This window comes from Pteropus alecto, unplaced genomic scaffold (assembly GCF_000325575.1).
Source record: "Pteropus alecto unplaced genomic scaffold, ASM32557v1 scaffold224, whole genome shotgun sequence".
In the NCBI taxonomy this organism is placed as follows: domain Eukaryota; kingdom Metazoa; phylum Chordata; class Mammalia; order Chiroptera; family Pteropodidae; genus Pteropus; species Pteropus alecto.
Window position 1 is genome coordinate 5,435,887 of NW_006436289.1, and position 15,956 is coordinate 5,451,842.

A 15,956-nucleotide genomic window follows, 5' to 3' on the forward strand; every position below is an offset into this window, starting at 1 on the left:
CCTGAGCCATGAGTAGAAGAAACTAAGAATGGGCTCATCTAGGACTGGAAGTGGTCGGAGGAGAAGCAGCATTCACCAGGGCAAAGGGAGTGAGGATGGTAGTGAGTGTGTATTTGAAGTGACTGCTCGTGGAATCTGCACCAGGGAGAATAAATTAAAGGAGAGCTGACAAACTGAGAGGACAGAGAAGAGTAAGGAGAGGAGAACTTGATGTGATTGAACATAAGTTTATTGAGGATGGAGGAGTGTGGAAATTGGGGTTTTAAGTGGAGAGTAGGGTTTCAGAGTTCAAGATTTCAAGGGTGGAATTCAGTGGAATAAATTCCAGGAGACAGCCTTGGTGTGTGGCATTGTTGTGGTGGCACAGAGGGGGACACTCATTGTAGTGGGTTTGGTCAAGGAACTGGGAGGCTTGACTACCTTCATCATGAATCCTGAAGTCATTCCAGGAGAGTGGTAGATACTAAAGTGCTGAGGATATTTACTATTCTGCCAAGATTCGTGCAGTTTAAAAACTAATAAGCATGTCTTCAATAAAATCACTGATAAAAAATTTTAATGAAGGAAGTCCTGTGTCATGTCACTACTATGCATGCTGACAGAGACCGATTAAGTAGTATCTAACAAGGAGATCAGAGATTCACAACTGAGTGGGGCTATGCTTATCCACAGGTTAAAGGTTATACTGACTTTAGGTCTCCACTCACTCTTTAAGTCTAATTTTGGGAGCCAACCACTAAACTAGGTCTCACTTTGACCTAAAGATATCTACCTGTACTTCTCACATAGGAGGCAGGCAAGACTCTGTTCTTGGTATAAACGCCTACTGCTGACTCTGTTCTTGGTATAAAGGCCTACTGCTGGCTCTGAAAAAAATTGATTTGAAAGACAAAGTGAACACTCATGAGAACCAGCCGTATCACTCACTCCCCTTACAAAGATGTTTATCCTAAAAGAGACCTATAATGCAAGCCTAGGCTCTGAGTAGCTCTGCTGATTGGTTTTAAATTTTACTAGAGCTACTTCTGTAGCAGATGAAACACCATATGCTTTTTGCCAGAGGCTGTTACTCTCTTGGGATTGAAATAGTAGTTTTATTTTTCTTTTCTTCCTCCTTCTCCTTCTCTTTTCCACCTCATAATCTTTTTTTCAAATTATAACATATGAAATCCAGAAATGTAAAATAGAGAAAAGCAGAGCTTCTCTGGTTAGGAGCAGGGTGGGGATCCATGGCCTAGCTCACTCACTCTTTTTCTCTACCTTCAAACCACCTACCCAAACCCCAGTGATCCCCAGTCCCAACCCCAGGTATCTAGAGTAAATTCTTAAGGCTTTCTAATAGCAGCTATTGGAGTAGGGGGACCATTGCATTTTATTTCCTTTTAGCACTATCATTTTATAAGTTTATTGTTCGATGAGCACAAGATGCAACAGGTTCAGAAAATTAAAATATCTGAAACATTAAAAAATATCTTGAACATATGCCTAATTCTTGATCTGTTTCCAACAACAGCTAGGAAAGAACAGTAGGATTATGGTCAGATTCCCATTAGGCCCACAGGAATTGTGTAGCTAACAGAAAATAGAATGGATGGTTACTAGGGGCTCGGGGAAGGTAAGTTATTATTTATTGGATACAGAGTTTCAGTTTGGAAAATAAAAAGTAGATAGATGGTAGTCATGATAGCACATCAATGTGAATGTACTTAATGCTACTGAACTGTATACTTAAAAATAGTTAGGATGGTAAATTTTATTTTATGTGTATTTTATCACATTTTTTTTCAAAAGGCCACAGTTCCTGGAATATCATCCTGCCACTAAAAGTAACTGTCATTCAGATTTCATAGCAACATGAATAAAAAGCCTGATAATAAACATATATATAAACTCTTACAATTCAATAGCAAAAAAAAAAAAAAAAAAAAATCTGATTAAAAAATGGTCAGAAGACCTGAATAGACATTTTCCCAAAGAAGACACGTAGATGGCTAACAGGTATATGAAAAGATGTTCAACATCATTAATTATCAGAAAAATGAAAATCAAAACCACGATGAGACATCACCTCACACTTGTTAGAATGGATAGTATCAAAAAGACAAGAAATAATGTGTTGATGAGGATGTGGAGAAAAGAGAATCCCTGTGCACTATTGGTGAGAACTTAAATTGGTGTAGCCACTATGGAAAACAGTACAGAAATTCATTAAAAAATTAAAAGTAGAACTACTATATGATCTAGCAATCCACTTCTGGATATTTATCTGAAAACAAAAACACTAACTTAAAAGGATTTATGCACCCAATGTTCATTGCAGCATTATTTACAATAGCAAAGACATGGAAACAACCTAAGTGTCCATCAATAGATGAATAGATAAAGAAATGTGGTGTATAAAGAAAGAAAGAAAGAAAGAAAGAAAGAAAGAAAGAAAGAAAGAAAGAAAGAAAGAAAGAAAGAAAGAAAGAAAAAAAGAAAGAAAGAAAGAAAGAAAGAAAGAAAGAAAGAAAGAAAGAAAGAAAGAAAGAAAGAAAGAAATATATACATACATACATACATACACACAATGAAATATTATTCAGACATTAAAAGAAGGAATTCTTGCCATTTGTGACAACATGGATGGACCTTGATATTATGCTAAATGAAATAAGTTAGACAAAGACAAATGCCATATATATGATCTCACTTCTATGTAAAATCTAAAACAAACAAATTTTAAAAACAAATGAAAAAATGAGCTCACTGATGGAGAACTTATTGGTGGTTACAAGAGGTGGTGGGGCACAAAATGAATGAAGGGGCAAAAGGTACAAACTTCCAGTTATAAAATAAATAAGTCATGGGGATGTTATGTACAGCATGATGACTTTGGTTAATAATACTGCATTGCATGTTTGAAAGTTGCTACGAGAACGAAGTTCTCATCACAAGAAAAAAAATTTTTTGTAACTATGTATGATGATGGATGTTAATTAGACTTATTGTGGTGATCATTTCACAAGATACACAAATATCAAATAACTATATTATATACCCAAAACTAACATAATGGTACAGGTCAATTACACCTCAATAAAAAATTCTATGTATAATATGATTGAAATTATTTAAAACAAACCTATAGAAATGGGAGGAAGACTAGCAGGAAATACACAAAAGTGCTAACAGAGTATGTGATACATACATTCCCCCCCCCCGCCCGCCTCTCCATTCTATATTTCAAAACATTTCATATAGATGAAAACAGTTAAATGAAAAAAAGTTTCTAATATTTAAAAATGTTTAAAGCAAAGCAGATTCCCTCCTGACCATAGTGGTTTGTTCAAATTACTTTATGTCCCTAGTAAATACACAGAGAAATGATACACTAAAAAGTTATTGGGGTTTTTTTTTTTCATTTATTTACACATATTTATTGAGTGCTATTTAAGTGCAGGGCACTGTCCTAGATACTGGGGATATGAGGTGAACAAGAAAAGTCTCTGCCCTCACAGAATTTACTTTCTAGGGGAAGAGCACACCTACTACACTAACGAACAAACAAACAAAAAACTAGACATTGATACTGCTGGCAAATAATTAAAATACGTATTATAGGTAATATAATAAATAATAGCATTTTTAGATTGGGAAATCAGAGAAGGCTCAAGCAACACAAGATTTGCTGATATCTAAACGATAAGAATCAGACTTAGGAAAATAGATGAGAGAGCCAAAGCCAAGAGCCTGAGCAAAAATAAATGTGCCTGGTTTGAGGAACTGAAAGAGCCACTGTGTCTGGGAAATACTGGGTGAGGCAATGGTGTGAGGTGAAGACGCTGCCCTTTCCTTCAGGAACTTGTGGTGAAATAGAGCTCAGTACAGATGGTTTCTAACACTTCTCTTTTGGCATAAACCTTCGGTGGACTACAAATTCATAATGTTCTGCAGAGCAGAAATGTCAAAACTTTTTTAAAAGAATTGTCTCCATTTTTCCCTATAAAGTTTCCTCATCTTGAACCAAAGAGATTGCATGACCATGTTAGCCTCAGAGAGAAAGCATATATTAATTCATATTCCATAGAACCAGCCCATGCTAAGAAATTGTTCTCCAAAAATCCAAATTGTTCTCCAAAAATCAAGGCTTACTTATCCTTCCCAAACTCAAATTTCCCAGGTCCAGTTCGAAGTAGATAGCCATTGAGCCACTTAGGAAAATGTCCTTGAACTTGAGCAGAGATGATCTGTGGAGTCTCCTCTACTGTGGTTAGCAGTGGTGCAATACATGGAAGACTCTCTCGCTTACTGAAGACTGCTTTCATCCGATAAGTATTTGCCATGTACTTCTTCAAAACTGAGGAGGAAATAAGAAGCACACAAAATTTTACCCATTTTCTATGACCGCACCTGTTTCTCCATAGATGATAATCTTATCTACTGCTCAGGGAAATGTAAACCTAATGCCAAATATAGTCTCCAAATTCCTCTCTCTCCTTCCTCATTCTCAGACCATCAACTCTTTGGTTCTCCATTTTTGAACAACAATCCTTTTTGTATTCTTGCAGTCCAAATCTGCTTTAGTTTTAACTCAGGACTTTATTATTATCATTCCGCATAGTTTAATAATGCTCATCTTTTCACAAGATGGACTCTACACACTAACCCCAGATGTGTTAATAGCAACCTCATTATTATGGTAAAAAATGACCAACATTCAATATTATCATAATTAAATTACATTGACCTCAGTATTGTATATACACCAAAACATGATCCCAAAGATTTTATACCAATTTATGGAGCATTTAGTAAGACATAATTTCATTTCTTCTATTTTAATGGCAGACACATGAATGTACGTGGCATTTTCTAGGAGAAGAGTGTCATAAACCAAATTATGTAGTGATACCTGAAGTTCAAAGCCACAAGAAAAAAAATCATTATTATAAAGAGCATAAAAATGTCCGTATTATTTCATACTTATTAGTGTTCACGAGGCATTATTGCCTAACACGAGGGGTGGTCAAATATATAACTAGGTACTATAAAATACGGTCCTTTATTTTATTCCACAAAACTTTAACAGTGATGTAAAAGCTTAAACTAGGAGAACTAACACAGATACACTACTCCTCTGAAAAAAGTGAAATTTACATTCTTTTAGCAAAATATTTTTACAGTATTATATCTATTATCCCATTTCTTTCAAATCTTTCAAAAATTTAAAGCATGAGACTTTCTACTTTCCTATATGTAACAATTCAATCAAACTCAACTATTTCCTGATTTTCCAAATAAAACACTTTTACCCTAAATGCCCTTCTCACTAACAATCTATCCCTAAGGAAATTTTATCTACTGTTCAATATCTAACTAAGATAGTACTTCCTTAAAGAGGCAGTATAGTGTAATACTTAGGAGTATGGGCCCAGGCTCTGCCTGACACCACAATCCTTGGGTTCAAATATTGGCCTACCATTTTCCAAATAAATAGCTTTGGGCAAGGCAATTAACTTCTCTGTTCTGTTCCCTCTTTTCTTAGATGAGAATAATAATAATTCTTATTGCTCCTAAGGCTACAAATAATTCCATTAGGCTATGTAAAGTTTTTAGAAATTTTAATTATTCAAAAATGCTATTATTTATGTAGCTTTTAATAATCAAATCCAGCAAAATGCAATATCTTCTTTCTTTAAGTTGTTCATTCAACAAAGTGTAAAGCACTGCTGAAGGATAAAAGGTATTAGAACCTCGATGTAATAGAACTCACTGCCCAGTAAACAGACATACAAACTGATCATTTACACTGTAAGCACTGTTTTGTCTGAGCATTATTTCTCAAAGTATGGTCTGAGGACTATTTGAAACAGAAATACCTGATGCTGTTGCTAAAATGAAGATTCATGGACTCTACTCTGGACCTAATAAATCAGAACCTCTGAGGTAGGCCAAGTAGATATTCTTGGCATTCTAAAATTTGAGAACCACAATGTTAGAGGTATAAAAAGGATGCTTTGAAAACTTAAGAGGAGGAAATCCTCAGGTCTTTATTTTACTATTTTTATTAACATTATGCATATTTGTCTTACTCTCTTAGATTAAAATAAATTTCCTGAGGTGTTATTTTACTCCTCTTACTTGAGTAGAATTAAATTGAACACCTTGATAGTGTATTTATCTGAATATTCATGAATTTAAACATTTAACATTTTAGAAAATATTAAATGTCTGTATGTCCTATACTCCAGAGCATACTTTTGGCAGTTTATTTATTATATGCTCTTGAAACTTTCTGCAGTACTTGATATTGCAGTCAACAACGCCTTAAAACCCTATTCTTGGCTTCTGAGACATTGTACTTTTCTAGCTTCAAAATCTCTGTGGGCCTTGAATTTGCCTTCACTGTCCCCTCACATTTCACTAAGTAGTTAAATTCTGCTGACTATACCCAAAGAGAGCTAGAAAGAGGATGCTAAGGGGGTGCTATAGGGTAGCCAGTATAAATTACTTAGGACTCAGAAGTTCTTAAGTGTGCCTGGGGCAAATCTTTTACAAAGATTTTTACCTGTCCACCCTTCCTGGGCAACACTCCCTCGCCCCCCAACAATTTTTCTTCTAGCTTGAACCTGTCATTAGCATTGATGCTTCAACTTCTCCTGCCTATCAGTTACTTCCTTTCTACTGTCCTAATTTAGGCCCTCACAAACTGATATATGGATATTATCACAGCCTCTTATTTGGAAAGAGAAACTAGGTAGGGAAACTATCTTCTAAACCAGAGCTTCCTAACTGGTGGGCCTCTTGATCCCCTTAACCCTTGAGATGGCCAGAAGCCCCAGGCCAATCGCCTCCAGCTCTAAGCTACTTACTAGGGCTCCAGATCTCATCCAATTTACTCCAGTGTGAGGTAAAAATGTCATTTTCTATATGTGCTATGATGTGAAAAAGGTTGGAAAGCACTGCTACTAAATGAATCTAAGTACAGATTTGATCGTATCACATATTCCACCATAAAATCTTCACAAATGACTCTTGTCTACCAAGTAAAGGCTAAACTGCTTGGCCAGGCTCTGATGAAGGCACTGTAGTCTCACACCAACTTACCTGTCTAGTTCTGCCTCTCACTAATGCCTTCCACTGCAGCCAATCTTGACCACTCCCCATTCTCTTCTTTTCTCATCATAAATGTACCCTTCTCTTCACCTAGGGTATTTCCCATCTCCTTCAAGTGAAATTCACTTACTGTATGCATCCTTCAAGACCCAGTGCCCATGTCACCTGCTTTGTAAACACATTTCTATTTCTTATAGCAAGAACTGATTCTCCTTAGTCTGAACTCACACAGCATGTTTAAGCTCTCTTATGGCACTTATCAGAGTTTGTCTTGTGGAATAAAAATTAATATACTTTATAATCTCTTCTACCAGTACTCCTTGTGTACTGGGTCTTATTTTTGTCCCCCCTACCCCACCCCAGTACCTAACTTATTGCCTCACATTAAATTATTGAATTAAATAATTTTAAAGTTTATAGTACATATCAGTATGATTTCTGATAGCTTCGTATCAATTTCAAGAAAATCATGTAACAATAGTAGTTATAATAAAAAGCTACAAAACAATAAACAGAGATTTTAAGACAGTCCTCAAAATGCTAATAGAAGAAACAAACATTTACATTAGAATGTGTAGATGTAATTTTCAGTTAAGAAAGGTCTAAATAATGAATATTCTTCCTATTACAGATCCAAAAGAAACCCTGAATCCCAACCCTGTATGTCTTATAAAACATACAAATGGAAAGGCTCTTTAATGGCATTTTATGCTCCCTGATGTCAAGTAAACAAATCTTGTCTTCTTTAACTTCTGGCTCTGCAGTGTTGTTGCCTGTATCTGCTCCACAAAGAGTAGAAAACGTCAGGAGTCCCCTGCATTCTTCAGGAAAGAGGCATGGAATTGTAAGTTCAAGCTGGTAGGAAGAGGAAGTAGAAGGGGCAAACCCCTACCTGAGATCTGGTGTACCATCACAGAACGGAAACTCCCTTCAATGGTAGAAAGATTGCTGACAAAACAGAGAAATTATTGAAAAAACATCCCGTGATTTTCAAATCCTCACACTCATTAGCAGTGAGGTGAGTCACACTGGACTATGCCTGGCTCACTGACAGAATAGGAGGGAAATGGGCGAGGGAGGAGGGAGCAGGAGAAGGGGAGGGACCTCAAAACGTTGGCAATATCTCTTAGTCGAATTTCCACGACAAGTATCCCAGCAACCTATTTATAATAAACAGCTGTTTGAAATACTGAAATTGGACCACCAATAGTGGTCTCCCTCCCTAAACTCTCCTCTTTCAAATCTGTCCTCACATTACATGTCAGTTGATCTATGGGATCAATTTCATAATGCCACTCCTCTACTCTGAAAGATTCAGATCTCCTCTGTCTTTACAGAATAAAGTACAAAGTCAACAAGGGCTCTATAATCTGGCCACAACCTACTTTTCATTCTTTGTCTCTCTTTCTAGCATTTCATCCTACCTTTTCTATTAATTTAATTTACAAAACATTTTCTAACCATCTAGTATGAATAAGGTTCTGTGAAGGTATGCCCTTAAAAAACTTATAACCATATATAATTTTATTATTTAACAAACATTTTTAAACACCAATGTATCAAATACTGTGCTACAAGTTGATATATCAAGAAACAAGATTCATTTCCTGCTCTCTAGCAGTTTAGATGATACATTATTCTTTCGTGAATTCTCAGTCCTGTAAAATGACTATAAACACACCGTGTGTTTTTGTTCTTCTGGGCTTTAAACAAACTTTTCCCTGCCTGAAATATCCTCCCTCCTTCCTTTTCAAAAACCCATTTCAAATCTAGCTCTCTGATCCCCTTGCCAAAGGCCTAGTAATCCCTGCTACAAAGTTACTAGCACTGCCATAGAGAAACTTTTAACAGTTACATAAGTTGTATCCTAGCAAAGACATGTAAGTGTATTTCAAGAAAGAAGTGATTAAAATTGTCAGAAGGGAGAACAAAGACTATCTTAAACTATTCTGTGTTCCCCTACGGAGTCTAGCAGAGTGTATGATGTACAAAGATATTTAATATACATCTGTATTTGTAGTCAGTGAAAATAATTTATAAACTTGTGAAATTTTACTGAAATGCAAGAGTGGCATTAGAACTGTAAATAAAAGGGTGATGGTATTACTGCAGCAGCATATCTCTGGTAAGATAATTATCAGTGAGATAATTATTCTTGTTATATGAATAACAAGACATCAAAATTTGAATTAAGAAATATGCCTTAATTAGGCATTCAGGAACTTTTACCCTAGGAGGTACCTGTTCTGACCAGTAAATATATTTTTGGACTAAAAATCAGTTCCCTAGTCTTAATCATACCAAATGATATAACCAAATCAACTCTCTGAACCTGCATAAGGAAGTTATTTGATGCTGAACAACCGTGACACTCTCAAGATATAACAAGTATATTATGAAATCCATTCTAAAACAACCTGTTAGCCTTAGCTTTCACAATAACAATAAATGCTTAGAAATTTAAAATAACTCAAGAACGTTTCTTAATGGTGATGGGCCAGTAGTGTCATCTTTGTATTTAGAAAATTCAAGAACTCTATAAGGTGACAGCAGAACTCAAAATCTAGGTGACATGGCATATCAACTGAAGTATAGTCTGCTGGTTGCATTTAATATTTAAAAATCTCATTTCTAATAGTTAGTTCATTGACCTCCAACCTATCCTGTGCCATTAGCATATATTTCTACAAACTTAATTTTTCACTTACTAACCAATATTTTTAGTAAATATTATTTTACTATTTTCAATCCTTTCCTGTATGAGGATTTATATTATGTAGTATAATATTATATGCCTTAGAATAGTAATTTGATGAAATTTTAACATTTTAACATTTAGACACTTTAACATTTAGAAGGCAGCAAGGCAAACATGCTATCTACCTAATACCAAATTTCTTGTGGTATTGTTTGTAAATATGTCCAAATTTGCAATTGCTTATATCAGCAAAATATACATATAATAGATTGAATTACCTATATGATTAAAAAATGGGTGCTGTGGTTTCATCTTATTAATGTAGTTATCACATATATGACATATTGAAAATTTTCAATAAAATCATAGCAGTACCTTCCATCAAAGGATTTTTTTTTTTTCTTTTTAGGTGAGGCAAACCTTGGTTGACCTCACAGATTGCAAGGGACCTTGTCAGTTTACAATCCCTTATTTTTTTTATTTTATTTATTTATTTATTTTTTACATCTACAGCACTGTATCTGCCTAGGTGGTCTCCCATCTAAGTACTAAGCAGGATAATCTGCTTAGCTTTGGAGATCAGATGGGATAGGGCTTGTTCAGGGCTAGCATAACCGTAGACAAAGGAAGGATTTTTTTTTTAGCTAGATAAGTATTAGAGATCCACTAGTTCAATTTCTGAATTATAATAGAATTGAAATGACTCAGCAAGTTCACCTTGTGGTTTGGCTAATCTCTTTACTTCTGGACCACTAATATTTATCTCATACTACAACGGCTGCTAAAGCTTCTAAGTACAATTCTTTAACTGCACCATTGATATGGTTGTATAAAAAAAGCCAACTCATATAAAGTTCTGGTTAGTAATTTCTGGTTTTTATTTTACCACTTTTACCACAAGAAAATAATTCTAAATGAAGAACTTTTATTAGCCAAGTATAATAGTGAAAATAATCAAACGGTAATATTAAATAGCAACAGCAGAGTTAGAGTTTATTACATATTGAGAAACTAGGCAAATCACCTTTAAGTTTTAATTTTTTTATGATACTGATCACCAAAAACATTTTAAAACAATTTCCAAAGCTATCTGCTATTTAAACAAAATATTCTAAAAGAAAAAGTTCAGTATTGTTAATCATTATCAAATTAACTCATTGAATCCTCTTTTAGAAGTTGAAGAAAGGCAAGGAGGTTTAAGAAAAAAAAAGAATCCATATATAATTTAAATAATTTACACTTTTATAAAATATGCCAAATATCTGACTCTCAAAAGAAAAGCTACATACTTCATATTAATTCCAGTTTAAAACACCTTATAAATCTAGAAAAGAAATTGGCAAAGTTTCCCCTTCTATGTTTAAAGTATACATTTTCTTTAATAACTAGAAAGCTTTCAGAGTATCAATGTCATTCTCTCACTACAACAATAATGGATTTAAATTCTCAGCTTATTTTAAGTACACGATTTTATCTGTGCAGTGTGTTTGCAATCACTGTAAACCTCTGTTTCAGAAGCTCTCTTTTTTGTATTAGAAAGTTTTCAATTGTATTGGCTTCTTTGAAGAGTCCATCAATCTCATCAATATAAGATGCATCCACTGCTGCTCTCTCACTAATGAAGAAAAAAAGTTTTATGTTAAACTAAACAGTTATAATGTCTAAACACACTATCATAATGATATCTTTATTATTCTATAGTTGTTAGCTATTTCATTTAAATAGTTTTGTACACTGGAAAGCTTCAGTAATTTACACTCTTCAGTAAAAGTTAAATTAGCCCCACAAATATTTTTAACTACTCAGTCTGCTGACACAGCATAATATGTATCATATATGTTATAATTCTAATATTAAACCATCTACAGTCGTACTATGCTTAACAATGGGGATTTGTTTAGAGAAATGTGTCATCAGGCAATTTTGTCATTGTGCAAACATCACAAAGTGCACTTATACAAACCTAGATGGTATAGTCTATTATACACCTAGGCTATATGGTATAGTCTATTGTTCCTAGGCTACAAACCTGTACAGCATACTACTGTACTGAATACTACAGACGATTGTAACACAAAGCTAAGTATTTATTTATATAAACATAGAAAAGGTACATAAACACAGTAAAAATACAATATAAAAGATTAAAAAATGGTACACCTGTATAGGGTGCTTACCATAAATGGAGCTTGCAGGTCTGAAAGTTGCTCTGGGTGAGTGAGTGCTGAGTGAATGTGAAGACCTAAGACATTACTGTACACTACTGTATACTTCATATAAACACTGCTCCATAAGCCCTCCCCCACTTCCTTCTGACAGGGTCAGAAATAGAACATTGAAGCTGCCAATGCTGTTCCATGAACAAGACAGAATGTGGGCTGGATTGACTAGAAATACTGAAAGGAACTGGCTGAGTAAAGTATAAGTTACCATAACAGTGACTGTCAGGAGGGAGCAAAATGTGGCCTGAGGAACAATAGGAAGAAGAAATCAAAATGAAGAGAAAAAGAAACACAGGGGATTGTCATGGCAATATGGTTTGGCTAATGCATGATGGAGCAGTGGTCATATTAATGAACTTTGTGGTATTCATTAAAAAAAGGGGGGGAGGGAGTATTTAACACAAAGAGGGTATAGAACTGAGGACTCAATATTTTGACTTTGGAAATTTGTTTTTGGTTCCATTGACTTTATCTGGCACAAAGGGCTCTCTTTAGCATTAAACTGATAGACGAAATCAAGTTTATCTATGCTTTACATCATTACAACCTGAAAAAATATTTCCAAAGTACAAGGACAGGCTGGCTCCACACTACCACAGAAAGATTTTACTGAAGTTGCAGTGGCACTTAATACTTGTTAAGGTAGCTCCTGCAGAACTGTGTCCTTGTACAGGATATTAGGTCCTTAACAAAGAATTTACAGCAAAGTACTCTGAAGACCATCAACCTAGATCTGGGAGGGCTGTAGCACCCTCCAAATATGTAATGCTCGGGGAACCAGCTCCTCTGTGCTGAAACAGATAAGTGGATGACCAACTAGGATATAATCAGTGCACTCAAAATTGAGGTACTGGGAGTAAGAAAGAATCTATTACCAAGTCTCACAGATACTGCTCCCATCATAGAAAAAAAAACTTCTTCCTGAACCACAAATCTTTCCATTTCATATAGAAAATTTAGCTTCATTATAATCTTATGAGACCACCACTGTATATGCAGTCTGTTGTTGACTGAAACATCATTACATCACTCATGACTACACATTATTTTAACAGCCACACAAACCATTATTCAAATACAATGACTGTCCAGTAATTTTTAAAAACATCTTATAAAACATGATGTCAGGCCAATAAAATATTTAAATTCAGCCTTCAAATATAAAATATTTAAATATTTCATAAATATATTTGTCTTATCTTTAATATCATTGTTATTAATTAAAAGTACCAAATGGTACTTTTCTCAAAGAGGTTTTTGCATAAAATTTTAAATGTTATATTATCTAATTGGAGACCAAAATATATCCAGTCTATTATTAGTTCTGGTAATAGCAAAAACAAAAGGTTTTTGCTAAAGTTGGGGATATTCCTTGAAAATAACCAAATAATCTATTATAAGAACTTGAGGTAGAATAAAAAACTCTGAAATTATAATTACTAGATAGGTTCCATAGCCACTGAACTGAAGTTCCCATTATGGAATTTCCAGGAGAAAACTTCTATTTCTAAAATAAAGACTCAAGAAAATATACTATAGGTACTTGCCTTAAGATCTTTGCATATGTAGACAACATAAGATTAATTTCCTTGCTCATATCTATGAAAAAAAAAGTCAGAGCTGTTATGAAATATAATAAATCTTCTATATTATAAAATGTATAGAAATATAAGTATTTTATACATCACCATTCAAATCTTTCCCCAGGGCTTCATCTTTATAAAATAGCACAGAGCTTTCAGAGAAAGAGGAATCTGATTTTCCAAGAGAGGACACTTGTGGACTATCTGGCATTTGAGGCTAACAGAAGAAAGTAAAGAAAATAGGTAAATGGTCAACAAGATCCTTAGGACATACACATTCCATTAAAAAAAAAAAAATCTTTCAGAAAAAAGCAAACATGCTAGAAATTATATGCTTTTGTCCTGATCTGTCATTTGAAATTTTCTTACCAAGGAAACTTTTAGTCCCAACAAGCACCTTGTTCAATATACTAAATTTTATTCAGACTTTTTAAATTGGACTTTGAATTCGGTATTAACCTCCTGATGAAAAAAAAAACTTATCTGTATCTTGAACCAGTAGATGTTTCCATAGCAATATAGCAAAACTTTCATATAGACAATAGCCAAATGCTTGAAAAATTTTGCAAGACAGCATAATCTTTAAGGGATCAAACAATGTCTCGAATGCAAACAGACCAATTGGTGGGGATAGTAGTGAAGGGCAGGATACAGTGTTCTTCTTTAAAAATGTCAGCAACTCCAGTACCTAGGTATCCTACTTATTATTTCAAAATAATTATTTAGAGACCTAGATATCATAATGGCTTTTGATATCTTTTCTCTAGATCACAAATTACCCCAAAGAAATCTTCCAAGAAATCTTTCTTGGAGGCTTTCCCATATACTTAGTAAAAAAGCTGCGGGAGTCAACATAGATCCAGTTGCGACAATCCAGCTCTGGAAATATGAAAATTTAAATTCCATTTATCAACAGAACTTTTTCAAATGGAATAAATTTGAGAAGTATATAAAATAAAACAAAAGATTAAGGCTCCGGGAGCATATAGATTACCTCCAACTCTCTTGGTCTCTTGTAATTTCTAGTATCAGGTTTTATAAGGTGATTTGCCATCATATTCTGGAGGCAAGAGCTGCAAATTTTAGAGCAATGCCAAATTTAAGTACAAACACCATGCTACAGATCTCTTAAAACCTTCCCTTTCCACTTCTACTGCCATTTTAAATTTCGGCTCTCATTATCTGTCACTTATCTAAATTACCCAATTTCTCCCTTCTCTATTTCATCCTATGAACCACTATTTGGTCAGTCTTTCAAACCTCTGGTTATTATATTCCCTTAACCTTTCAAAAGTTTAATTACTGCATTCCCTTATACCAAAAACTTTCCTTTGACTATTCATTGCTCCAGAATAAATTCAAATTCCATCCAAAGTCCTGCATCACCTGGGGCCAATCTACCAGTCCCATGTTTTCATCTACCCCTCTATGTATAGTTAGCCAAACTAGTCTCTTTGGCACTTCTGATTTGTTTCAGGATTCATTTAAGATTCTTCTACTTCCACAATATCTTAACGTTGAAATAGATTTATTGTTCATTTAAGTCAATTTCATTTTTTATAGACATGAAAAACAGGAACAGAGATAGCTGACCAAGTTCAAACAAATAAAACTAGGCCAGACTAGAACTAAGATCTCTTCTAGCCTGAGGTTATTTCCACTGTTCTATCTTACTTTCATGTAGCATCAAATTTTACTTTTACTTTCCCATAAATTCTGAAGATAATTTCCTTGAGTCTGAAAAATTAAGTTTAAAGAATGTTGAAACCTAGAATGGTAAAGTCTCTACATCTTAAGAGATGGGGAGCCCTGTCTACACTCAAGTTATTGATTTACTTAGCTCGTTTTTGTTTTGTTTTGTTTTGTTTTGAGAAACTATGCTGACCAGGATAACTTCAATGAATGTTTGATTAGTCACATGTTTTATATATATGAAAGAAAACAGCAGCAACAAATAAAGACTTTTGTTTAGTAAATGCTGTATAATGCTTCTCTACATTTCGGTCAGTACCTTTCTAGTACGTAAGTTTAAGTGCCATAATAGTGATATGTAGAAAATATTACACATGCACTGTCGTGCTCGCTTTGCCTTGGGACGTTTGAAAATGTTGCAGAGAAGCCAACATGAAAGTTGTTCTCTTCTCCCCTTTCCTTTCTCTTTTCTCTTCCATCTCTTCTCTCCTTTCTCAAACTAACTACATGGGAACATATGTCAAATTATAACTTTTATAATTAGGTAATTCTGTTTCTGTAAAAAATAATTTTTCTGTCACAACTCAGGGCGTCAGATGAATCCAGGCCTGGTCAGGAGACTGAGCCCTGTCCTGTGACAAACACCATTCACAGGCATTGACT

General features: G+C 34.4%; 2 protein-coding genes across 4 annotated transcripts in view; both read right to left on the reverse strand.

The window, feature by feature from the left end:
- The window catches only part of BCO2 (beta-carotene oxygenase 2), a 41,928-nt gene extending 33,919 nt beyond the window's left edge, over positions 1-8,009 (reverse strand). For 2 of the 3 annotated variants that reach the window (XM_025047501.1, XM_025047499.1), the window contains exons 1-2: positions 7,991-8,009; positions 4,135-4,339 (exon numbers count right to left, since the gene is read on the reverse strand). In XM_025047501.1, the coding sequence (XP_024903269.1) occupies positions 4,135-4,339; positions 7,991-8,009 (224 nt within the window). Of the gene's footprint in view, positions 1-4,134; positions 4,340-7,990 lie in introns of those variants that run through there. The other variant, XM_025047500.1, reaches the window with a different exon arrangement.
- A 3,167-nt stretch (positions 8,010-11,176) lies between these two features.
- Positions 11,177-14,658, reverse strand: TEX12 (testis expressed 12). The gene is made up of 4 exons (XM_006912809.1): positions 14,596-14,658; positions 13,707-13,818; positions 13,566-13,617; positions 11,177-11,411 (listed from the first exon to the last, which is right to left on the reverse strand). The coding sequence occupies exons 1-4, from the start codon at positions 14,656-14,658 to the stop codon at positions 11,267-11,269; spliced, it is 372 nt and encodes a 123-aa protein (XP_006912871.1). The 3' UTR covers positions 11,177-11,266.
- Between the last annotated feature and the right edge of the window lie 1,298 nt (positions 14,659-15,956).

Coding starts and splice junctions, on each gene's coding strand:
- TEX12 (XM_006912809.1), bottom strand. CDS start 14,658: ATGATGGCAAATCACCTTATAAAACCTGATACTAGAAATTACAAGAGA. Junction 13,819..14,595: donor AGAGACCAAGAGAGTTGGAG/GTAATCTATATG, acceptor TTCTTCTGTTAG/CCTCAAATGCCAGATAGTCC. Junction 13,618..13,706: donor CCTGGGGAAAGATTTGAATG/GTGATGTATAAA, acceptor TTTTTTTCATAG/ATATGAGCAAGGAAATTAAT.